Below are 25,777 nucleotides of genomic sequence, written 5' to 3'. Positions count from 1 at the left end.
TCTAATACTTGGGCCATTCAATGAAACTGGGTGTTTTAAAGCAATAACCCACCCCCCACCCCTGCCAATAAATAAGAATAAACAAAAACTTTAAAAATAAAAAATAAAGGCGATGCCCATTAAAATCATCAAATTGACTCCCTTCATTCTGATGTGTTTACCTTTTTTTTTTTAAATTATAATTTAGACTTTTACTGCTACAAGGAAACAGTGAAATGATCATGAAGATATTCCAGTTCTTTTGATAGAATCCTATTCATTTAAAAACTAGCAATTGAGAATCCCAATTTAGAATAAACTGAAAAATCACAAGAGAAATAGAATTCAGTAAGGTGTCATAACTTACACGCAGAAATCAACAGCCCCTTTCATATTAAATACAAAACAACCAGCCAGGATTCCATCTGCAACAAAAGAGAAAAATACCTAGGAATAAACTTAAACCTTTTAAGAGCCATGTAAATAAAATGTTAAGGTACAAAAAAAACTAAGTAAATAAATGGAAGAGTAAAAATAAAAATATCAGTTCTCACTAATCTATAAATTTCACATGGTAATAAAACAACCTCTTCACACTTTCATGGCATAAGAAAAGGCCCATTTTAAAGTTCACATGGAAGGGGTGCCTTCAAGATGGCGGAGGAGTTAGACGTGGAGATCATCTTTCTCCCCACAAACACATCAAAACTACATCTAAATATGGAACAACTCCTACAGAACACCTACTGAATGCTGCCAGAAGACCTCAGACTTCCCAAAAGACACCCTCAGGTGACCTACCCACAGAAGCGGGACCAAATCCAAAGCTGAACCGCAGGAGCTAAGTGAACAAAGGAGAGAAAGGGAAATTTCTCCCACCAGCCTCAGGAGCAGCAGATTAAATCTCCACAATCAACCTGATGTACCCTGCATCTGTGGAATACCTGAATAGACAACAAATCATCCCAAAATTTAGGCGGTGGACTTTGGGAGGAACTGTAGACTTGGGGTTTGCTTTCTGCACCTAATTTGTTTCTGGTTATATGTTTATCTTAGTTTAGTATTTACAGCTTATTATCATTGATAGATTTGTTTACTGATTTGGTTGCTCTCTTCCTTTTTAAATTTATATCTATATATAAAAATTTCTCTTTATTCTCTTTTTGTGAGTGTATATGTGTATGCGTCTTTGTGTGATTTTCTCTGTATAGCTTTGCTTTTGCCATTTGTCCTAGGGTTTTGACTGTCCATTGTTTCTCTTTAGTATACTTTTTAGTGCTTGTCATCATCGGTGGATTTGTTTTTTGGTTTAGTTGCTCTCTTCCTTTCTTTTCTTTTTTCTAGTACTTTTTTAAAAATATTTTTTTCTATTTTAATGACTTTATTTTATTTAATTAATTATTTAAATTTCTTTCTTTCTTTTTTTGTCTGCCTTTTCTTCTGAGCCGTGTGGCTGACAGGGTCTTGGTGCTCTGGCCAGGTGTCAGAGCCAAGTTCAGGACTATGGTCCACCAGAGACCTCCCGGCCGCACATGATATCAAACGGTGAAAGCTCTCCCACAGATCTCCATCGTAACGCTAAGACCCAGCTCCACTCAACGACCAGCAAGCTACAGTGCTGGACACCCTATGCCAAACAACTAGCAAGACAGGAACACAACCCCATCCATTAGCAGAGAGGCTCTCTAAAATCATAATAAGTTCACAGACACCCCAAGACACACCACCAGACGTGGTCTTGCCCACCAGAAAGACAACATCCAGCCTCATCCACCAGAACACAGGCACCAGTCCCCTACACCAGGAAGTCTACACAACCCACTGAACCAACCTTACCCTCTGGGAGCAGACACCAAAATCAACGGAACTACAAGCCTGCAGCCTGGGAGGCGGAGACCCCAACACAGTAAGTTAAGCAAAATGAGAAAACAAGAGAAAAACGCAGCAGATGAAGGAGCAATGTAAAAACCCACCAAACGAAACAAATGAAGAGGAAATAGGCAGTCTACCTGAAAAAGAATTCAGAGTAATGACAGTAATGATCCAAAATCTTGGAAACAGAATGGAGAAAAGACAAGAAATGTTTAAACAAAGGCCTAGAAGAACTAAAGAGCAAACAATGATGAACAACACAATAAATGAAATTAAAAATTTTCTCTAAAAGGAATCAATAGCAGAATAACTGAGGCAGAAGAACGGATAAGTAACCTGGAAGATAAAATAGTGAAAATAACTACCACAGAACAAAATAAAGAGAAAAGAATGAAAAGAATTGAGGCCAATCTCAGAGACCTCTGGGAAAACAATAAATGCACCATCATTCGAATTATTGGGGTCCCAAAAACAAGAAGAGAAAAAGAAAGGGACTGAGAAAATATTTGAAGAGATTATAGTTAAAAACTTCCCTAATATGGGTAAGGAAATAATAAAATCCAAGAAGCGCAGAGAGTCCCATAGGATAAACCCAAGGAGAAACACGCCAAGACACATATTAATCAAACTATCAAAAATTAAATACAAAGAAAAATATTAAAAGCAGGAAGGAAAAAGCAATAATTAACATACAAGAGAATCTCCAAAAGGTTAACAGCTGCTCTTTCAGCAGAAACTCTGCAAGCCAGAAGGGAGTGGCAGGACATATTTAAAGTGATGAAAGGGAAACACCTACAACCAAGATTACTCTACCCAGCAGGGATCATTCAGATTTGACAGAGAAATTAAAACCTTTACAGATAAGCAAAAGCTAAGAGAATTCAGCACCACCAACCCAGCTCCACAACAAATGCTAAAGGAACTTCTCTAGGCAGGAAACACAAAAGAAGGAAAAGACTTACAATAACAAATCCAAAACAATTAAGAAAATAGTAATAGGAACATACATATATATAATTACCTTAAATGTAAATGGATTAAATGCTCCAACCAAAAGACATAGACTGGCTGACTGGAAAGAAAAACAAGACCCATACATATGCTGTCTACAAGAGACCCACTTCAGACCTAGGGACCCCTACAGACTGAAAATGAGGGGATGGAAAAAGATATTCCATGCAAATGGAAATCAAAAGAAAGCTGGAGTAGCAATTCTCTTATCAGACAAAAGAGACTTTAAAGACTATTACAAGAGACAAAGGAGGACACTACATAATGATCAAGGGATCAAGCCAAGAAATACAAGAATTGTAAATATTTATGCACCCAACATAGGAGTACCTCGATACAAAAGGCAAATGCTAACAGCCATAAAAGGGGAAATGGACAGTAACACAATAATAGTAGGGGACTTGAACATACCACTTTCACCAATGGGATAGATCATCCAAAATGAAAATAAATAAGGAAACACAAGCTTTAAATGATACATGAAACAAGATGGACTTAACTGATATTTAAAGGACATTCTGTCCAAAAACAGCATATTACACTTTCTTCTCAAGTGCTCATGGAACATTCTCCAGAATAGATCATGTCTTGGGTCATAAATCAAGCCTTGGTAAATTTAAGAAAATTCAAATCACGTCAAATATCTTTTCCAACCAAAACGCTATGAGACTAGATATCAAATACAGGAAAAAATCTGTAAAAAATACAAAGACATGGAGGCTAAACAATACACTACTTAAAAACCAAGAGATGACTGAGGAAATCAAAAAATTCCTAGAAAGAAATGACAATGAAAACACGACGACCCAGAACCTATGAGATGCAGCAAAAGCAGTTCTAAGAGGGAAGTTTATAGCAATACAATCCTACCTCAACAAACAAGAAACATCTCAAATAAACATCCTAACCTTACACCACCTAAAGCAATTAGAGAAAGAAGGACCAAAAAAAAAAAAAAACCCCAAAGTTAGCAGAAGGAAAGAAATCATATAGATGAGATCAGAAATAAATGAAAAGGAAATGACAGCAAAGATTAATAAAACTAAAAGCTGGTTCTTTGAGAAGATAAACAAAATTGATAAACCATTAGCCAGACTCATCAAGAAAAAAAGGGAGAAGATTCAAATCAATAGAAATGAAAAAGGAGAAATAACAACCAACACTGCAGAAATACAAAGGATCATGAGAGATTACTACAAGCAACTCTATGCCAGTAAAATGGACAACCTGGAAGAAATGGACAAATTCTTAGAAAAGCACAACCTTCTGAAACTGAACCAGGAAGAAACAGAAAAAATAAACAGACCAATCACAAACACTGAAATTGAAACTGTCATTAAAATTCTTCCAACAAACAAAAGCCCAGGACCACATGGCTTCACAGTTGAAATCTAGCATTTAGAGAAGAGCTAACAGCTATCCTTCTCAAAACTCTTCCAAAGTATAGCAGAGGGAGGAACACTCCCAAACTCCTTCTACGAGGCCACCATCACCCTGATACCAAAACGAGACAAAGATGTCACAAAGAAAGAAAACTACAGGCCAATACCACTGATGAACATAGATGCAAAAATCCTCAACAAAATACTAGCAAACAGAATCCAACAGCACATTAAAAGGATCATACACCATGACCAAGTGCGGTTTATCCCAGGAATGCAAGGATTCTTCAATATATGCAAATCAATCAATGTGATACACCATATTAACAAACTGGAGAAAAACCATACAATCATCTCAATAGATGCAGAAAAAGCTTTCAACAAAATTCAACACCCATTTATGATAAAAACCCTCCAGAAAGTAGACACAGAGGGAACTTACCTCAACATAAAAAAGGCTATATATGACAAACCAACAGCCAACATCGTTCTCAGTGGTGAAAAACTGAAACCATCAGGAACAAGACAAGGTTGCCCGTTCTCACCACTATTATTCAACATAGTTATGGAACTTTTAACCACAGCAATCAGAGAAGAAAACGAAATAAAAGGAATCCAAATCAGAAAAGAATAAACTGTCACTGTTTGCAGATGACATGATACTATACACAGAGAATCCTAAAGATGATACCAGAAAACTACTAGAGCTAATCAATGCATTTGGTAAAGTAGCAGGATACAAAATTAATGCACAGAAATCTCTGGCATTCTTATACACTAATGATGAAAAGTCTGGAAGAGAAATTAAGGAAACACTCCCATTTACCACTGCCAACAAAAAGAATAAAAAATCTAGGAATAAACCTACCTAAGGAGACAAAAGACCTATATGCAGAAAACTATAAGACACTGTTGAAAGAAATTAAAGATGACACAAATAGATGGAGAGATATACCATGCTCTTGGTTTGGAAAAATCAACATTTTGAAAATGACTATACTACCCAAAGCAATCTACAGATTCAACTCAATGCCTATCAAACGACCAATGGCATTTTTCACAGAACTAGAAAAAAATTCACAATTTGTATGGAAACACAAAATACCCTGAATAGCCAAAGCAATCTTGAGAAAGAAAAATGGAGCTGGAGGAATCAGGCTCCCGGAATTCAGACTATACTACAAAGCGACAGTAATCAAGACAGTATGGTACTGGAACAAAACCAGAAATATAGATCAGTGGAACAGGATAGAAAGCCCAGAGATAAACCCACACACATATGGTCACCTTATCTTTGATGAAGGAAGCAAGAATATACAATGGAGAAAAGACAGCCTCTTCAATAGGTGGTGCTGGGAAAACTGGACAGCTACATGTAAAAGAATGAAATTAGAACACTCCTTAACACCATACACAAAAATAAACTCAAAATGGATTAAAGACCTAAACATAAGGCCAGATATTATAAAACTCTTAGAGGAAAACATAAGCAGAACACTCTATGACATAAATCACAGCAAGACCCTTTTTGACCCACCTCCTAGAGAAATGGAAATAAAAACAAAAATAAACAAATGGGACCTAACTAAACTTAAAAGCTCTTGCACAGTTAACCACAAATAAGACGAAAAGACAACCCTCAGAATGGGAGAAAATATTTGCAAATGAAACAACTGACAAAGGATTAATCTCCAAAATATACAAGGACCTCATGCAGCTCAATATCAAAAAAACAAACAACCCAATCCAAATGGGCAAAGACCTAAATAGACATTTCTCCAAAGAAGATATACAGATTGCCAACAAACACGGAAGGATGCTCAACATCAACAATCATTAGAGAAATGCAAATCAAAACTACAATGAGGTATCACCTCACACCAGTCAGAATGGTCATCATCAAAATATCTAAAAACAATAAATGCTGGAGAGGGTGTGGAGAAAAGGGAACCCTCTTGCACTGTTGCTGGGAATGTAAATTGATACAGACACTATGGAGAACAGCATGGAGGTTCCTCAAAAAACTATAAATAGAACTACCATATGACCTAGCAATCCCACTACTGGGCATATACCCTGAGAAAACCATAATTCAAAAAGAGTCATGTACCACAATGTTCATTGCAGCTCTATTTACAATAGCCAGGACATGGAAGCAACCTAAGTGTCCGTCATCGGATGAATGGATAAAGAAGATGCGGCACATATATACAATGGAATATTACTTAGCCATAAAAAGTAAAGAAATTGGGTCATTTGTAGCAAGGTGGATGGACCTAGAGACTGTCATACATAGTGAAGTCAGAAAGAGAAAAACAAATACTGTATGCTAACACATATATATGGAATCTAAAAAAAAAAAGTTCTGAAGAACCTAGGGGCAGGACAAGAATAAAGACGCAGACATAGAGAATGGACATGAGGACACAGGGAGGGGGGAGGGTAAGCTGTGACAAAGTGAGAGAGTGGCATGGACATATATACACTACACCAAATGTAAAATAGATAGCTAGTGGGAAGCAGCCGCATAGTACAGGAAGATCAGCTTGGTGCTTTGTGTCCACCTAGAGGTGTGCGATAGGGAGGGAGATGTAAGAGGGAGGAGATATGGGGATGTATGTATATGTATAGCTGATTCACTTCGTTATAGCAGTGAATAGCAGAAACTAACACACCATTGTTGAGCAATTATACTCCAATAAAGATGTTTAAAAAAATAATAATAAAGTTTACATGGAAAAATAAGAGAATAAAATAGCAAAACAAATAGGTTTTTTTTGGCTGTGCTGTTAGGCATGTGAGATCTCAGTTCTCCAACCAGGGATCGAACCTGTGCCCCCTGCATTGGAAGTATGGAGTCTTAACCACTGTACTGCCAGGGAAGTCTCCCCCCAGTTTTTTTATAAAGAGTAATTGTGGAGAAAGGCAATGGCCTACCAGGTAGTATAAATATTTAATGTAAGCACCAAGTACAATGAAGTAGTAAAGAGTTCAAATATATGAAAGTTTACTGCACAATAAGCATGAATCATTCAAGAAATGTTTGTGATAATTGTCATTTAGTCAGGAATTTTAAAAAGTTGGATTCCCACCTTATTCCTTACACCAAAATAAATTACAGCAGTGTCAACAATTTAAATGCAAAGAACAAAATCATATGGCTACAGACAAAAAAACTAAATCAAGAAACAAATAACAATGGGAAAAATATTTGCAATATAGACAATTTCCAAGATCAAAACAAACCAAACAACAAACAGGTAGAAAATGGAATGAATGAGTTCACAGAAATTACTCCTGAACAAATGAAGACTCATTCATACCTCAAAATAAATCACAAACTGAAACTTTTCATGGATAAGATCAAAAGGTTTTGAAAATACAGTCTTGTGTTTAAAAGGATACAGAAACAAATAGCAACCTCCTCCTTTTGTTTGAAAAAGTGTAAATTGATACATCCTCTACAGAAAGCAATTTCAACAAAATGCATATTTCTCTTTGACCCAGCAATTCCTCTTACAGAATTTTATCCTGTAGATATACATGCACATGTGGGAAAAGATATGCTATTTCAACAGCAAAAGATCAGGAAAAACCTATATATCAAACCAAATAGATTCAATGGAGCATTATCTAGCAACTGGAAGAAATACTGTTTATTAAGAGAAAAAAAAAACAAGATGTATATAACATGCTACCATTTGAGTTGTTTAAAGGCGGAAAATAGGACATATATATATACTCTATGTCTTTGTACATGTAACTGAATCTGCAAGACACACAAGAAACTTATGGGTGACTGCCTCTGAGGTGCCTCTGAAGAGATGAGGAGATGGGGGAAGGAGTTGGGTTTACATTCCACTTTTCAATCATGATCTATCAAGTAAATACACTCTTTTTTTAAAAGGAAAGTCTTATACTCTATTTCTTCTTCACTCTCCCACCCCAAAAGTATCCCGGCTTACACATCAAAAAAGGAAAATTAAATTATCCCCTTTGCCACAATATCCAAAACTACACATATAACTTTTACTAAAGTATGAGAAATATGAAAATGATACACGTTTCTCTTCCTTTGCTCACCTATTTATTATTCATAAGTAGCTAAGTCATGTGTTAAGTCATCTATTTTAAGCTACAATTGAAAAGGACTATGAAAGTAATAGCAGCTGTGTGAATAATCAATTTCTAATCACAACACTCTTCTCAAGTCCCAGAAATCAGTTCTAACTCGTGGCAAAGGTGCTCACCTCCACCATGGCTTAACACCAAGGCTGCAGCACATCAGAAATAAAACAACCAGATTAAGGAAGAACAGGACAAGAAAATGGGGGCGGGGGGTGAGGTGAGTGTATAATAGCAGCAAAACAATGGTAATCTTTACAATGAATTATGAACTTTTTTTTTTTTTGGCCACGCCTTGCAGCTTGTGGGATCTTAGTCCCCCAGAGATCAAACACGAACCCTCAGCAGTGAAAGCACGGAGTCCTAGCCACTGGACCTCCAGGGAATTCCCTAAACTATCTTTTTATAGTTTTAATAAAGGCAATAACTCTCTCCTTGCAAGAAAATGTACATTCACAGAAGCCCTTTATTTTTTATTCCACTTGAAAATGGAACATTTACGTTGATTTTCTACTGAGGCCTAGGAATAGCAAAACTGTTAAAAGAATGAGGAAAAAACCCAACATGGTAGCAATGTCTCTCAATAATAAATTTCCCCGAGCCATTTACAAGCACTCAAATGACAGGATTCATCAGTAAGACAATCCTCAAATACTAAGCTTCTTTGAGCTCTTCTTACAGACACTAAAGTAAATATAACGCACCAAACAGTTTAGATACTATTTTGTACCAACACAAAAACATCAAGTCACTATATGCTTGTTAATTAAATCATAATAGGACTCTACACAGACATGCAACCACAAGAAAGAAAATCAGTTATTCTATTCAAATATTAACATTTATTTCCCAAATGCCTTTGATCAACAGAGCAGTACTTCTGCAAAGCTATTATGAACCAACTAAACTTAATACTCCTGCAGAGAAGCTCAAGGCATCTCACCTAACACTGCTAATTTATTAATTTGTCTTCTTTGCTATAAAGTTTCATGTTTTTCTAACATTCGATTACCTGAAAACCAATTATAGCTTCAATTGGCAATCTATTTTAATCTAAGGATCTGAAAATAATCTTAAAGGAAATGTATTTTTAAATGAATGTCAAAAGATGCTATTTACTAAGCATTAGACTATTTAGTCTAAACCACTTCCTATAATCTCTGATAAAAGAATTCAACTGTAAAATATAATTACAACTTGTTACAGTAACATATTTAATTTTCTATTTTGCTAACCAAAGCTGACTAAATCCAGGGACTTTGTGGCTATTTGCAGGTTATAACTGTGAAATGTAAAAAGTGCTATAAATAATACTCGCAAAAAAGAGTACAAAGAAATTGGAAAGAGAGTCAGCTTGCTTAGGATTAAGGATGTTTGGGATGTACAGGGAAGGCCTGAATTTAAAATGGAGAAAATGCCGTTTGCTAATTTGAGAAGATTCACTGAGGATACAAACGGAGTCAGAATGCAGATGGATCTGAGAATACAACATGCCTGCAAAGGATGATTTCAGAAGGGCTCAACCGCACCCAATACTATATAGAAATGCTCACTACAGGATGCAGAGCAAAGGACAGGCGAGAAAAGGGGCTGAAAGTAAAGAGCTGAATTATTTGTTTCCAAATCTGACACATCTCTAATGCAATTTTAGAAAGTTATTTTGCTCTACTGATTCACCTAAAAGAAATGAAGCAGAATTATATAAAGCATTAATTAAATATATTAGCCTAATAAGTAGAACACTTCTCCCTTACCCTTCTTTCTAGCTTTCCTAATGGACACCATTTTTGCCTCCCCTGATCTAACCTGATAAAAACTAAGCTTTTAACCTACACTAATTTTTGAAACAAAGCTCTGCTTATTGTAAAATTTCTCTAGGGCAAGGACCCACAACTTTCATCAGGTTGTTAAAGGAGGCAGTACAACAGCTTTTAAATAATTTCTTTCAAGACTCCCCATAACCACTGCAACAGAGAAAGTACAAAACTACCTTGTGCCATTTACTCCCTTCCCTAGTCCTATTCAACTTGGCTTCTAACCCAGTGAAAAGTTACAAATACAGGAGAGAAAAAGAATGCACCTCCTGTGCTTAACTGTGGAGTCCCCATCCTGTACCGTGCCAATCAAAGTTAGTTCTAGGGTCCTCTTTCTGACTTCAGGATTATAGGACTGCCACTATCCTTCAAGATCCTAGAATAATTTCTGAAGTCCTAGGTATAAAATTTAGAAGCTAAACTCTCTCCTGAGCAGTTTCATAACTTTCTTCCTACTTTAATGTGTCAAACACCATAGAGTGCCTCATTTTTTCCCCTTAATTAAGGAGATGTTTAGGGACTTCCCTGGTGGTCCAGTGATTAAAGACTGTGCTTCCACTGCACAGGGCGCGGGTTCGATCCCTGGTCTGGGAACTAAGATCCCACATGCCTCGCAGTAGAGCCAAGGGAAAAAAAAAAAAAAAAAGATGTTTAGGACTTCACATGGTGCAGTGGCTAAGAATCTGTCTGCCAATGCAGGGGACATGGGTTGGATCCCTGGTCCAGGAAGATCCCACATGCCACGGAGCAACTAAACCCGTGCACCACAACTACTGAGCCCACGCTCTGCAACCACTGACGTCCCCCATGAGCTCTAGGGGCCCGCAAGCCACAACTACTGAAGCCCTCGCACCTAGAACTCGTGCTTCGCAGCAAGAGAAGCCAACGCAATGAGAAGCCCGCGCACCTCAACGAAGAGTAGCCCCCATTCGCAGTAACTACAGAAAGCCCACGCCCAACAACGAAGACCCAACACAGCCAAAAGAAAAGAGATGTTTAAGAAGCAACATAAAAATCTACATATAATATCATCATTAATTATTAAGACATGCAAACAATTATCTGTTTGTGGAAAAGGGTGACTCAAGACTAGCAATGAGGTGCTCAGATGGAAGAGGCCTATCCTAGCAATGAAATTGGATTTGTGGCCCTAGGAACTGCCCTTAGGTCTAGGTGACTTGTTTCCCCAGCTGTCAAGTAAGGACAAATACCACACACATTTTCCACATTCACAAAGCACTGCTCAACTCTGTTCTTGTTTGAATCATTTTTGTTATTTCTATGTTAATCGCTGATTGTCAACAACTGTTAATGCTGAAATCCAATTTTAGAAAGTGTAAGGGCTACTGACAGTAATGACCCATTCTGATATTTTAAAAATTGTTTTTCAGATTCTTTACTTCATAGGTGAGTGGCAAATTTGATTTCATTTTACTCCTGGGGAGGAGACACCTTTAATTAAAATGTGAGGTACATGTATACACATCATACACAGAAACCAGCTTTATAACATATCAAAAAACATCTACTGAGCACCTGCTTTGTAAAGAAACACTGGGTAATTCAGGCATTAGAAAAGAATAACAACAAAACCCATCTCTGTCTCCTAGTTAAATGCATTTTAAAGGGTAGAAGGGGTCCATAAGGAGAAAAACCAGGGCAGCAGTTATGAATGATATGAACCGTATGTAACATAAGGCCTCTCTGATCTCTGAATTTCTGACAGCAAGTCCTCTGGTTTCTGACAGTGGTCAGAAATGACTTTCTTCAGGAAGGGCGCCTGACCTGGCCCTGGAAAGAAGGGTGGAACTTAGACAAAAGAATGACAACATGGGTGGGGTGGGTGTCCTATACAATGGAGCATGGTGTACAGTGAGTTCAGTGAATAATCGGTAAAAGAGCTTGACTAGAATAATGAAAGGTTCATGTAGAGCAGAGAAAGAGATAAGAAACTGGCAAGCTAACCAAAATATGCATGAATTCCTGAATGTCAGGAATTTGGAATCTGTTCACAGGACAATGGTAAGCAATGGAAGAGTTTGGTTTGGTGTGTGTATGTTACAGCTAAAGAGTTGGGTATGAAGATGTGCAAAGTAATGCTTTAAAGTAGTTTGGGGGACTTCCCTGGTGGTCCAGTGGTTAAGACTTTGCCTTCCAATGCAGGGGGTGCGGGTTCGATCCCTGGTCAGGGAGCTAGGTTCCCACATGCCGCGGGTCCAAAAAACCAAAACATAAAACAGAAGCAACATTGTAACAAATTCAATAAAGACTTAAAAAATGGTCCACATCATAAAATAGTTTGGGAGCAAAGTATACAAAGGCTACAATGCAAGTCAGACACTGAAGGAGCGCTAAGGATGAAATAGTGAGATGAAATAGTCCATCCATCCAAACTATTCAAAATATTGAATAGTTTCAATATTTTCATCCTTGAAATAGTCCAAGGATGAAATAGTGCGATTAAACTAAAGTGGGTGTAGGAGCAACATGAGAAAGCAGTAACCAATGCATGAATGACTCCGCAGTTCTTCAGTTCTAAAATTCATATTTAACATTTCTGAATCAGTATGCATTTACAAATCAGTATGTATATATAACACAGTGATGTAGGTATAACTATTATGCCATTTTACAAAGAACCAGAGGCAAAGAACCAGAACTTGCCTAAAGTTAGGTAGCTGGTGAAAGACAGAAGTGAATCCTCCGCAGCTTAACTCAAGCTCTTAACCACTACCTTATTTGTCCCTACTCATAACCAGTCTATCACCTTTCCCTTACGTGAATGATACCAATCTTCTGGGTCTAGGAAGACTGAAAATACGATGAAATTTATATACAATGGAATAATACTCAGCCATTTAAAAAAAATGAAATTTTGCCATTTGCAACAACATAGATGGACCTGGAGGGTATTATGCTTAGTAAAACAACTCAGAGAAGACAAATACAGTATGATATCACATATACATGGAGTCTAAAAAATAAAACAAAGGAATGAATATAACAAAAAAAAAGCAACAGATTCAGAGATACAAAGAACAAACTAGTGGTTACCAGTGGGGAGAGGGAAAGGGGGATGGGAAATAGGTAAAGGGATTAAAAGGGACAAAGTACTATGTATAAAATAAATAAGCTACAAGGATATACTGTACAGCAAAGGGAATATAGCTAATATTTTACAGTAAATTTTTGTTTTATATATAAATTTATTTATTTATTTTTGGCTGCATTGGGTCTTTGTTGCTGTGCGCGGGCTTTCTCTAGTTGTGGTGAGCGGAGGCTACTCTTCGTTGCGGTGCACGGGCTCTAGGTGTGCGGGCTTCAATAGTTGTGGCACATGGGCTCAGTAGTTGCGGCTCGCGGGCTCTAGAGCGCAGGCTCAGTAGTTGTGGTGCACGGGCTTAGTTGCTCCACAGCCTGTGGGATCTTCTCGGACCAGGGATCGAACCTATGTCCCCTGCACTGGCAGGCGGATTCTTAACCACTGTGCCACGAGAGAAGTCCCACAGTAACTTTAGATGGAATATAATCTACAAAAATTTTGAATCACTATATTGTACACCTGAAACTAATATAATATTGAAAACCAATTATACCTCAATAAAAATAAATAAATAATAGTGGGGGTTTTTTTCCCAAGTTTTAGGTCTCATAAGACTCAACATATAGAGTAAAACCTGCTCAAGAGTCAACTCCAAGGCCCTCCAGGGAGCCAGAGACCTTTTAACACACTGTTTACAAAAATCAAGCACCTCAACAGGCTTCACTGTGAGCTGGCACATGATTTCCTTTTACCAAAATAATGCATGTTCAGCTATTGCTAAAGTTAATTCTTGTCCCTTTCTCTCTTAATCTTCCATTTCTTTTTTAAAATTTTTAAAAAATTTTTATTTTATATTGGAGTATGGTTGATTAACCATACTCGGGTGTACGGCAAAGTGATTCAGTTATACATATAGTACATGTATCTATTCTTCAAATTCTTTTTCCATTTAGGTTATTACAAAGTACTGAGCAGAGTTCCCTGTGCTATACAGTAGATCTTTGTTGGTTATCTATGTTAAATATAGCAGTGTGTACATGTCAATCCCAAACTCCCTTTCTCTAACCCTACTTGTCATAAACTTTCATTTTAATTTGGCAATCCCAATACCCAAATTCACATCACCTAATAGAAAAGTGGAAAAAAAGGAGGCAGGATTTCCAACTGAAAATAAATCAAGAGAGTTAACACCCTTAACTGCCTTCCTCCTCTGCCTAGCCAGAAAAATGAGATAATTATTTAGTATAGTTATGAGGGCAAGGGGAGTACAATATTAACTATTCAAAGTTATGTACCAATTGTTTGAAATGGGAATAAATAGCATGAGAAATGAGGTAGATTTCAGGTCTTACCTTAGAATACACCAAATTCCCTATTTCTACTGTGGGACGAAAAGTATCAGGAAATGTTTAGAGGATAAAATAAATTTTCTTGAAAGTAAGCTATTATCACACCATCTAAACCAACTCACCCTTAGCTAGCTTAATATAGAACAGAACTTACAACAGATATTTAAACATCAGTGTAACATTTATTCTTCCTGTGGTTATAGGAAAATTATTTTTATGAGTCTGTATAAGAAAGACATATGCATTCTGTCTCACATTAGAGTTTTATGGATCATACATGCACAAATTTAAATTCACCTCCTCTGGGATTACAATGTTCTCCAATGACAGACAATATTGTTGATTACAGTACATGTACATAATCAAGGTTTTCCAAAAACAGTCATCAGCCAAACACTGTTAATGTTTCTGTCCAATGATGAGACATTAACCATGTATTTCAATTTGACAAAGTCCCCCAAAAAAAGTCATCAGCCAGACACTGTTAATGTTTCTGTCCAATGATGAAAACATTAACCACGTATTTCAATTTGACAAAGGCTAAGTTTATCAGTTAGCCTTACTCCCTTTCTACAGAGGTGAAGACAGTCTAGTGGTTAAGAAAACCAGTTGGAATCAGGCATGGATTTGAATCTGGTTCTCTTACACAGATATGTTATCTTAGGCAAGTTTATCTAATCTCTTTTAACCTGTTTCCTCTATTGTAAAATCCCTACCTCTTAGGTTGATATGAAGATTAATATTAATAAGAGTTAACATTTATCAAGTGTTTATTGAGTAAATGGCACTGTTCTAAGTACCTTACATAAAAGCTACTTTTAAATCACTCTATGAGGCAGCAGTATTATTCTCCTCACTTTACAGATGAGGAAGCTAAGGCACTGAGAGAATTAGGTGGGCCCAAATACATAAAGCTATTAAGTGGAGGAGCCAGGACTCAAACTCTCTTGAACCCTACCTCTTAACTCCTATCAACATGCTAACTTAATGTATCAATATTTAAATACCTTTGCACAGTGCTTGACCCACAGGAAGCATTCAATAAAAATTAGTTATTATGATCATTAAAAACAAGAGCATCAGGACTTTCCTGGTCGCACAGTGGTTGAGAATCTGCCTGCCAATGCAGGGGACACGGGTTCGAGCTCTGGTCCAGGAAGTTCCCACATGCCGCGGAGGAACAAAGACCGTGCGCCACAACTATTGACCCTGCGTGCTCAACTACTGAGCACACATGCTGCAACTACTGAAGCCCACCCGCCTAGAGCCCGTGCTCCACAACCAGAAGCCACCAGAATGAGAAGCCCTTAGAGCGCAACGAAGAGTAGCCCCAGCTCGCTGCAACTAGAGAAAGCCCGTGCACAGCAATGAAAACCCAACAACGCAGCCAAACAAATAAATTAACTAATTAATCAATTTTAAAAAAACAAAAAAAACTAGAGCCTCACATACGTCTCTACATATTGGTTGCCCCAGTTATTACCCTGTTAAGAGCCAGTAAAGAGGGGACAGACTCAGATAGCAAGGTGAAGAGGAAGAATGGCTTTCAGAAATAATTTTAGTAAGTAAACATTGGTTTTGTAAGTGTAATTTTAGCAAGTTATCAAAAAGTGATGGGAAACCAGTTGTTTGTTTGTTTGTGGTACGCGGGCCTCTCACTGTTGTGGCCTCTCCCGTTGCAGAGCACACAGGCTCCGGACGCACAGGCTCAGTGGCCATGGCTCACGGGACCAGCCGTTCCACGGCATGTGGGATCTTCCCGGACCGGGGCACGAACCCATGTCCCCTGCATCGGCAGGCAGATTTTCAACCACTGCGCCACCAGGGAAGCCTGGAAAGCAGTTTTAACAGTAAAGTCCATAGGGAAAAGCACACACACAAAAAACCCCCCTCAAGTAATGGTAATGAACAAAGTGAGGACTAGAAAACGAATCCAAAAAACAGGCAGAAACACCACTCCTGCCTGCTTCAGTGCCGTGTACTCAAAAACGAATCAGAGCTTTTTCAAAGCCTGAAGAAACTCCAGCAACATTAGAAGTGCTGTGTCTTAGACAGTCACCTTACTGCAGAGGGACCCAAACCTGGATACAAGCACATAAAACAAGTGGCTCAGGTCCCAAAAGTTGCCACACTGTGCTTGTAAACTGTCCTGGATCCTTATGGAAAAGAAGACTGTAATTTCATTCTGCAAACATGAAATTAACGCCCACAGAGGGTAAGTGACAGCATAAGGTCAAGCAACTAGCATCACAATTAGGACAAAAACACAGATTTTCCTAAGCCATGTTCAATAAATTTTCTTTCCACTAAGCACTAATTAAGATAGTGTAGTGAGACATTTCTTAAAAAGTACCCTACCTCAACTAATTGTTAGCAGCAGGATGACTTGGTAACCAATTTTAATTAAAATTTTTTTCCTTAAGAAAATGACCATTCTTGTTTATCACTGTATTCTCCCTGTGCCTATATTACTTCATCGCACTAATATTTGTTGAATAAACTAAGCCCCAAGCCATCACCCTCACTGTAACCTTACAAGTTACAATAAAGCCCCAAATCATTAAATGAACTTCATTTATCCTTAAGACCACTCTCTATAAAATGTCCAGCTCACAAGGCCTATTTTTATTTCATAGCCTATTATACAAAACCTTCACTATAGTCTGAAAAGTCTATTATATGCATTATAACTATATAAAATTTAAAATTCAGGGACAAGCATAAGGGCAATTCCCCACACTTAAGAAAACTCAAAAATTTCTAGCTTTTTGCTGAATGAATCCTTCTCTGCTCCTACGCAGTTTTAGTAACTTAGATACTCTGTGTTAAGGCTACTTGATATTAACAGTCCCCTACAAGAAGCTTGAAAAGCCAAATGAACTTCACCACCTCTATCAAAAAACAAATAGCACCAAGAACCATTGTTCAGTCTTCACTGCCTATGTCTCTTACCCATACAACTTAATTTTTCTCCTATGACAACTAAGGAAACTGGGTAGATTCAGAGGGAGCAGATCCTGGCCTATTAATGAGTAGTAGAAAGAGCCACAGGGAAATTTCCCATTACAAAAACATAAGCACACATACAACTAACCATCAACGGAAAGCCACCCTGTGCTTTCAAGTACCACTTCCAACAATATTCTACACTCAATAAAAGGCCAAATAAAGCAGCAATGGAGAACAGTGAGACTAGTTACATGTTAAGATTTTGGGAATGAAGATTGCTAATTCAACCACAACAACTGTTATGTTTGACAAACTAAACCTCCCACTCACCTTCTCCCTTACACACACACACACACACACACACACACATACACACACACGATAGTACTCACATTCCGAAAGTATTTGTCCAAGTTGGTCTTATTTTAGCAAGGAGAAAACACGTCTGTGAAATATCTGTGGACCAGGAATCATGTGATGTTGGTAAGCAGAGAAACCACCACATAAATTATTTATCAGGAAAGCTGCCATCCTGCCACCAGCCTCCATGTTTCTGTTTTACAGAAACACTAACTGAGAAACATATATTCAACATTTTTTCTACACCTACCTTTTTTTTTCAGTAATATGACAAATGGCCAAAAGTTTATTGGGACTTAGGATTGAAAAAAGAGATAAATATCTAAGTCATTATTTTAACAGTTTCCAGCTGTTAAAATAACGTTGTCTTTCATCACAACTGTTGTCTTTCATCACAACTTTCAAGAATCCCACAAAATTCATTTAGCTTCATCATTCCTTAACTGTTTTACAGTAAAAGAGCAGTTTGCACCATGTTTATGGAAATATCCAGGCAGAATAGCTCTCTCCTCTGCAACTAGTACATCATGTCCTTCCCGAGACTGCTTCTACTATTTATACCTAATCATGGGTTGTGGCTCACTGGCCCAAAGACCAGCATCCTAGGACTCCTAAAAGACTGTCATTTCTCTAATGTATACACAGATCTTCCTTGACTTACACTGGGGTGTAAGTCCCAGTGGGGTGCCCGATAAACCCATCATAAGTTGAAAGTATTGTAAGTCAGAACTGCATTTAATACACCTAACCCACTGAACATTATAGCTTAGCCTAGCCTACCTTAAATGTGCTCAGAACACTCACATTAGCCTACACTTGGGTAAAAATCATCTAACAAAAGCTTATTTTATAATAAAGTGTTAAATATCTCATGTAATTGATTGAATACTGTACTGAAAGTGAAAACAGAAAGGTTGTACGGGCACAGAACGGTTCTTTACCCTAGTGATCCTGTGGCTGACTGGGAGCTGCAGCATGCTGTCCAGTATTACAAGAGTAAGGTACCCAGGAAAAGATCAAAATTTGAAATATGGTTCCTACTGGATGCATATCACTTTCACATCATCTTAAAGCTGAACCACCTTAAGTTGGGGACTGTCTGTAGTTGGGGCTTCAGCAGTGCTCTGGACTTTTATAGCTAATCTTAGTTTTCCAGGAAAATTAGTAAAGTCATAATTGGGAAGAGGGTTGATAAGTAAACAATCTTCATAGAGCTCCTTGCCCCTTCTCTTAAACAACTCAAGTTGTTTATAGTCATTTTAAAATACAAAGGAAAACAGTGATTGGGCACTCTTGTCTAACATAAACCCATCCTTGCACCCTAGGCAACCTACTTCTAAAACACAATGTGTGGACTATGCCCTACACTATGCCTATCATGATTAATTTGAAGTAAAACAAACAAGTTATCTTAATTTAAATGTTCATTATTGACTTGACTAGATTTTTAATTACTGATGCCACCCTCCCATTCTCAGGAGCGGAGACTGATATCCTTTCTAATGTCATCAGAGAAACAAGGCATGTGTAGAAAAGGCCTATGTCTGGATTAGGACAAATCAAGTTTGAATCTCTGAGTTTAGTCACTTCTCAGCAGTTTAAAATTGGCCAAATCTCAACTTCTGCTTCAGTAAAATATGTATAAAACGCCACTTGTCTCAAAAGATAGAGTGGAGGATGAAAGGGGATAGGTAATGTGAAGTGCCCCAATACCTAAGTAGTGCCAATATTTACACTGCCTTGAAACAACACTTTCTGGAAGCCTCCTTTATAAGTGCCAAACACAGTGTTATGTACTTTTTCATGTCTTAAGTCTTCAGAAATCCTTTAAGCATTTTCCCCATTTCTCTGTTTTAAAGAGGTTAAATAACTAAACAGGTCACAGAAGTGATGAGTACTAATTCAAGCCCAGGTTTTTCTGACTCCAAACAGAGTACGCTCTGTCTACTGTGTGCCTTAAATGGCTACTTTTGAAAACACATGCTTCTCTCAGTGGTTTCAACTGGAAAAGTTAGAACTGAGCAGTTTTATAAACATCATAAATTCCAAAGTGAACAATGATTTTTAGATTTTAATCAAGTCTACCGTCATAGTTAAGGTTTACTATCTAAAGGCCACAATCATTTCAATAGTTGTCCTTATACTGAAACCATTATTTACAAAATCCAAGTCATCAAAGGTAAACCACAGTATGGCTTGTAATATGATACTTAGCTTTAACCAACAACCAAGGCTACTGTTGAAACCATTCCAATAGGTCCTGGTGGCACTTGATTCATTCAGGGATTTAGCGCTTGCTATATAAATAGCACTACTTACAGTAAATCCTTGTAAAAGTCCAAGACAAGCCTACCATGTAATAAATTTCACATTTCATTTGTACTCAAGATTAAAGCCCTAAGTAGTATACAATCTACAATTCTTATGTCACATAAAAATAATTTCATTAGTATTGTATAAATTGTACCACCTCACAAACTAGTCAATTGACCAAATTTGTAAACCATTAACAAAAACTTCTGGCAGAAAACTTAAGGTTTAATTCTTCAGTACTCCACAAGACAGATATAGGACTACCTCTTATAACCCCATATTAAATCACAAATAAATTCCAAAAATTAAATTCCAATAGAGGTTATGTCCTAAGCTTACAAAGCAGATAATTTATAATTGTGGTTTTAAGGCTCTTTTTGAAGAACACCTTTAAGCCTTTCCCTCCAAAACTGTGACTATGCCTATGCATATACAGGCACCTACGCATTCTACTTAAGGTATTCCATTAAAGTCCATCTATAGCTCCCCTCAATTTATAGGAAATTTACCAACCCCAGATAACAACTCCTTATTTAGGAAGTTATGTACAGTATTTACAGTTTTAAGAGTTTCTTCTCCTAGTTTTTAAACAGTATGGTCCCTTGAGGAATTTACATTTATCAGCTCAAATTTTTTATTTACTCACAACTTTACATTAAAATGACACTTCTGGGCTTCCCTGGTGGCGCAGTGGTTGAGAGTCTGCCGTCAATGCATGGGACTCGGGTTCGAGCCCTGGTCTGGAAAGATCCCACATGCCATGGAGCAACAAGGCCCGTGAGCCACAACTACTGAGCCTGCGCGTCTGGAGGCTGTGCTCTGCAACAAGAGAGGCCTGCACACCGCGATGAAGAGTGGCCCCGCTCACCACAACTAGAGAAAGCCCTCGCACAGAAACGAAGACCCAACACAGCCAAATAAATAAAGTAAATTAAATAAATTAAAAATGACACTTCTAAATCTTTTAAATTCCTGCAACACTAAAAAACAACAACAAAAAAATACTGGTGTCCTTTGTCCACTATTATTAAGAGTGCTCACAAGATGTGTGGCCCTGAACTAGGGGTGGCAAAGAAGAGAATTCCATGATACTGTCAAGGCTGGTGACCTTGAGAAGTTTATAGTCTCATTGTACAGTCTGTTCTATTAAAAAAAAAAAAAAACCCTCCTTCCACAATTTACTGACCATTTTGCACAAATAGGTGTGGTCTCTAAACTGAAACCTTTAAATGGATAGGGAAAGGAAGACTGTAGAAAAAAAACCGGAAAACAGATTCAGAGAAATTAAAGGAAAAACATGACCAAAGGATCAAATTTTCCAGCAACACATACCTAAGAATATGTTTGATTTACCACATATACCTAGTTTTTAAAAACCTATAGCCAATTCCACAAGAACTGTGGAACTGGGAATTTAAAAAAAAAAGATTTAGACATAATTACTAACTCAATAGAATTCATAAAACAAAAATGACACAACCTATACAACGATTTTACCTAAAAAAATGGTACTGCAAACTATTGACAGCAAAAAATTTAAGCAGATGGGGAAGAAAAAAAATATATGGCAGTTATGCTATACACTCCCACTGCCACGCCCATGGCAGACATCACTAATTAATCATGCAATCCTTTCCCCCTACTGAGCTTAATTTCTTCCAAAATAACCTTCCAGTAGAAATCAGGGTGGGCATTATAACTGGACCTATTTGTTGTCCTTGACAGCTATTTTTCAAATACTGTTCAACTAAACGAAGAACCAAAAATTTATGTATTTAATGTTCAATGAATTTATAATAGACTTCATTTAGAGTTTTTCCCAAAACAAAATACTCTTTAAAAGTTTAAATTTTCTCTGTTGAAAAGAAGAAAACATTATGGTCAATATAACCTTAATTAGGAAAAATACTCTTTTTCAAATAAGTACATGAGTTCTAGAAAACTGTAATAAACTATATTTTTCAGCACCCTTCGTTTTTGACCCAGTTTGAATGAAATAACCAGAAAGCATTATTTTTTCTGAGTATCAGTAAAGTTAAAAAGCAGACATACCTACATCATTCAGGGATTAAAAAATAGAAAGTTTTAAAAAAAAGGATAATATATACCTGTAAAATGAATAAGCGAAAGAAGCAATAACTTTGTCCTTGCAGTTTAAAAGAAATACCGGTCATTATTAAAACTCTAAAGAGAATGTGACCATTTTAAGATTTGTTACTTCCTTCCAGAAAGGATTTAAGGTAGAATACAGACTCCAGAAGTAAGATGATAAAAAACGAAATAAAAACAGATTCCTGGAACTACAGGATCATACTATGATGGGTGATGTTTAGCATAAAGTAAACAGAAGTCAAAACCTGGATTCATTCTAAGTTTTAAGAGAGCACTGTGGGATAAGTGCTAAAGTATTATTTCCTAAATCCTTAAGTCTAGCAAAGACTTCATAATATTCTATGAAGAAACCAGAAGGCTCCAGCTTCCTAGCACTAATAGGATTCAAGTAGTACATAAACATAGGCAAGGCTGGCAGATGACAACACAATGTCAGCAATATAAACACGATAAAAGGGGTCATTTCCCCACCCCAACTCCAACCTCAATTGATACTAATACTAAAAATAATAAACTGCTTTGAGAACGAGAGTACTTCTTTAGTAGTTTTTTCGTTAGAAGCTGATAAGTACACATGATCTCAAATTATACGTATCTTTTCCACAACGTAGAGCTCCCTGTGTATAACCATTCAGACCTTTTCCCATTGTTTCCTGTTATTTTAAAGATTCGTTTGAAAAAGTGTTTGCACTACTTTTACTTCTCAAGTCCAAAAACATAATAAACATTCCTGCCCAGGGCCTTTTTTTCTCCCTAAAACAAGAGTGAAACATGAGCCCTCTTTAAAGACTTGCTATAATCCTAGAGAGTGTATAAAACCTTTCAAAGTCCATTTGCATCCAATTGTCAGTAGGGGCTTTTTCATTTGGACAGGCCACTCATCTGGAGGAAAATGATTTTTAAATTTGCCTAAGTTACCAAATCACATATGGAGACAAAAAACTGACCGTTTTTGCTCCATAAGACAAACCATCTTGAATAAATGAACATGACGCCAGGAAAGTAAGGTTAATAATCTGGTTAATTATTGCTGGAAACAACTTCAGGGACAAAGAGAAACGCTCATTTAGCTTATACTTATGGGACAGCTTTCTGCTAAATGGCTTTAATCTTATTACCAGTACTTAGTAGCAAAAACACTTTATAGAACCTATGTGATAAGTGGGAGGCGGAAATCTAAAGACTTATCAAAGTTCCTTCAGACGGCAAATTCAGGAAAGCCACGGTTTTCCCCACTACTGAAAGGAATAAAGGGGGAGATAGGTCAGGAACCATTCCTTTTCCCTTGTCTAGCTAGAAACACAAGCGCCCCAAGTGCGCACAGCCTAGACCTAGGCTCCAGCCTCCGGCGGTGAGGAGGAACCAAAAGCGATGAGTGGAGCCCAGACTACGTTCTTACCTCCTGGATGCGCTTTCTGGCCCGCTGAAGCACTTCTTCGTAGCCCTTCTGCCGCAGCTCGCTAAGGCTTTCGTAATACTCCTCCGGGTCATCGGTCTCGGTGAAGAGTACCTGGGAGAGGATCTTCCAGCCACAGGTGTCCAGGCCGTGACCCAGGTAAACCTGTAGCTGGTAACACAGCGTGTCGATCTCCTGCTCGGTCATCTCCGGGGCGCCCCCGAACAGCACCGTCCACATGCCCGAGGGCTCCTCGGGGAACACAGGCAGGCACGACTCCAGCTGCGAGTTCACGGAGCACAGCTGCTGGTGCACCGCGCGCAGATCCTGGAAGGAGAAGAGCCCGGCCCAGCTGCACTCCTCGGCCGGGGACTCCAGCTCGGCGGCGGGCTGCGGCTGCTCAGCGTCCAAGAGCGCCAGCGCCGCCGGGTCCGCCTCGTCCTCCCTCACTATTTCCAGCACCTCGATCTCCTCGGTGACCGTCCCGCAGGCGCTCACTACCCGCACCGACGACACCGGCGCCTCCTTTGGCGCCGGCGGGGCTGCAGCAGCGGCGGCCCCCACCACATCCCTGCCTCCAGATGTCCTCCGGACCGGGCTGGAGTTGGCCCGCACTGGGCTCCGGAGAGGGCTCTCCGCCCCTTTGCCGGCCGAACTCCGCAGCTGTGGGTTCCCCCGAAGGCTGCACGCACTCCGCGGAGAGCCTCCCTCCGCCCAGGCCAGGCGCCTCCGGGACCCGGGGCTCCTGCCCAGAGACGCGGAGGCAGTGGCCTCGGGGCGACCCTTGCCCGCCGGGCTCCCCGGCCCCCGGGTCCCGTCGGACGCGGGTGCGCCAGGCTCAGCGCCCCCTCGCGCCCCCGCCTGCTCCCGGGTGCCGCTCCTCTGCCTCTGGGCCGTCCGGTTGTGGCAGGTTATGGCAAACTTGCCCTCAATCTCGTTCCAGGCTACGATGAAGACGAACTTGTGCTTCTCGCGCTCGTCGAACACATGGGGCCGCACGGCCACCCAGTCCGACTCGAGCGTCTCCTCGAGTGCGAACGACATGGTGGCTCCGGCGCCAGGCCGCGGGGAAGGCGCCACCGGCCCTGCCCGCCCAAGGACTCACCGGCTGACTGCACCGCGCCCCCAGCTCACCCTCGCCGGGAGCCTTCAGCCATCTTAGCGCGCCGGCCGGCTCTCCCCGCTCGCTCGCCCGTCTCTTCGCCCGCACACCCGCCGCGCTCCTTTGTGGTGTGGCTCCCGGGAAAGACAATACGCGTCGCAGGAGCAGGTAGTTCACATGGTCACGTGCGGCCGGATCTGTTTACAAGCCCTGCGCTGCGGCAGCGCCTCGCGCCCGCCCGGGCCGCCCCCCGAGCGAGGCCGCGGTGCTGCGTCTGAGGCGCTCCGGAGGTGAGGCGCGGGTTGCCTGGCGCCGGGCAGGCGGGTAGGTGGTCGGGACCGGGGGCTTGTGAGCCTCCGCCGCTCGCCCGGGCCGATCTCCCCGCCCCTCCTCCTCTTCTTCCCGACCCACTGGAGCCGGCGTGACGGAGGGACGCGTCTCCTAAACTCTGCGCCTCAGCATCGCCACAATGTTGCCATTCGGCTGCTGACGTCGCGGCTCCACGAGGGACGTAAACACGGGCACGTGCCGCACGCTGGTGACGCGGCGGCGGAGGCGCGCACACCCCGCCCGCGCGCGTCGGCCCCGCCCCTCTGCGTCTCCCGCCCCCGCCCGCTCGCGGCCGCGCGCCCGAGTCTTCTGTTCCTCCGGCTTAGCTTCCTTCTCTGGCGGTCTGGAGCCAGTGACCCGCATGAAGAGAGAGGCAGGTGTACCCTGCGGAACAGGTGGCCTCCGAACCCAGGAAAACAGGAACGAAGGTGGAGGAGCTAAGAATTTTTGAACTCCAGTCATTCAAAGGGACCCTCAGGTGTAAATTTTCCTCCATTCGCCCGGAGGGGTAACTCCTATATTCAGAAAGAAGTAGTAGTCCATAACGTTATGTGAACTATGTGCTAAACTTTATTGGGATACCCTAGACTATTGGGTTCTCTCCTAGCACCCTTGCGATACAGTTTAAGCTTTGAAAGGA

At 39.7% G+C, this 25,777-nt stretch overlaps 1 protein-coding gene across 2 annotated transcripts in view; it reads right to left on the bottom strand.

The window, feature by feature from the left end:
- JMY (junction mediating and regulatory protein, p53 cofactor) overlaps nucleotides 1-25,312 on the bottom strand; it is a 71,266-nt gene extending 45,954 nt beyond the window's left edge. For both annotated transcript variants that reach the window (XM_059060655.2, XM_059060656.2), the window contains exon 1: nucleotides 23,709-25,312. In XM_059060655.2, the coding sequence (XP_058916638.1) occupies nucleotides 23,709-24,749 (1,041 nt within the window). In that variant the 5' untranslated portion in view covers nucleotides 24,750-25,312. The remainder of the gene's footprint in view (nucleotides 1-23,708) is intronic.
- Nucleotides 25,313-25,777: the final 465 nt, after the last annotated feature.

Source organism: Kogia breviceps, chromosome 4 (assembly GCF_026419965.1).
Source record: "Kogia breviceps isolate mKogBre1 chromosome 4, mKogBre1 haplotype 1, whole genome shotgun sequence".
Classification (NCBI taxonomy): Eukaryota; Metazoa; Chordata; class Mammalia; order Artiodactyla; family Physeteridae; genus Kogia; species Kogia breviceps.
The sequence above is the reverse complement of the archived record's forward strand: the minus strand, read 5'-3'. Positions and strand labels throughout refer to the sequence as shown.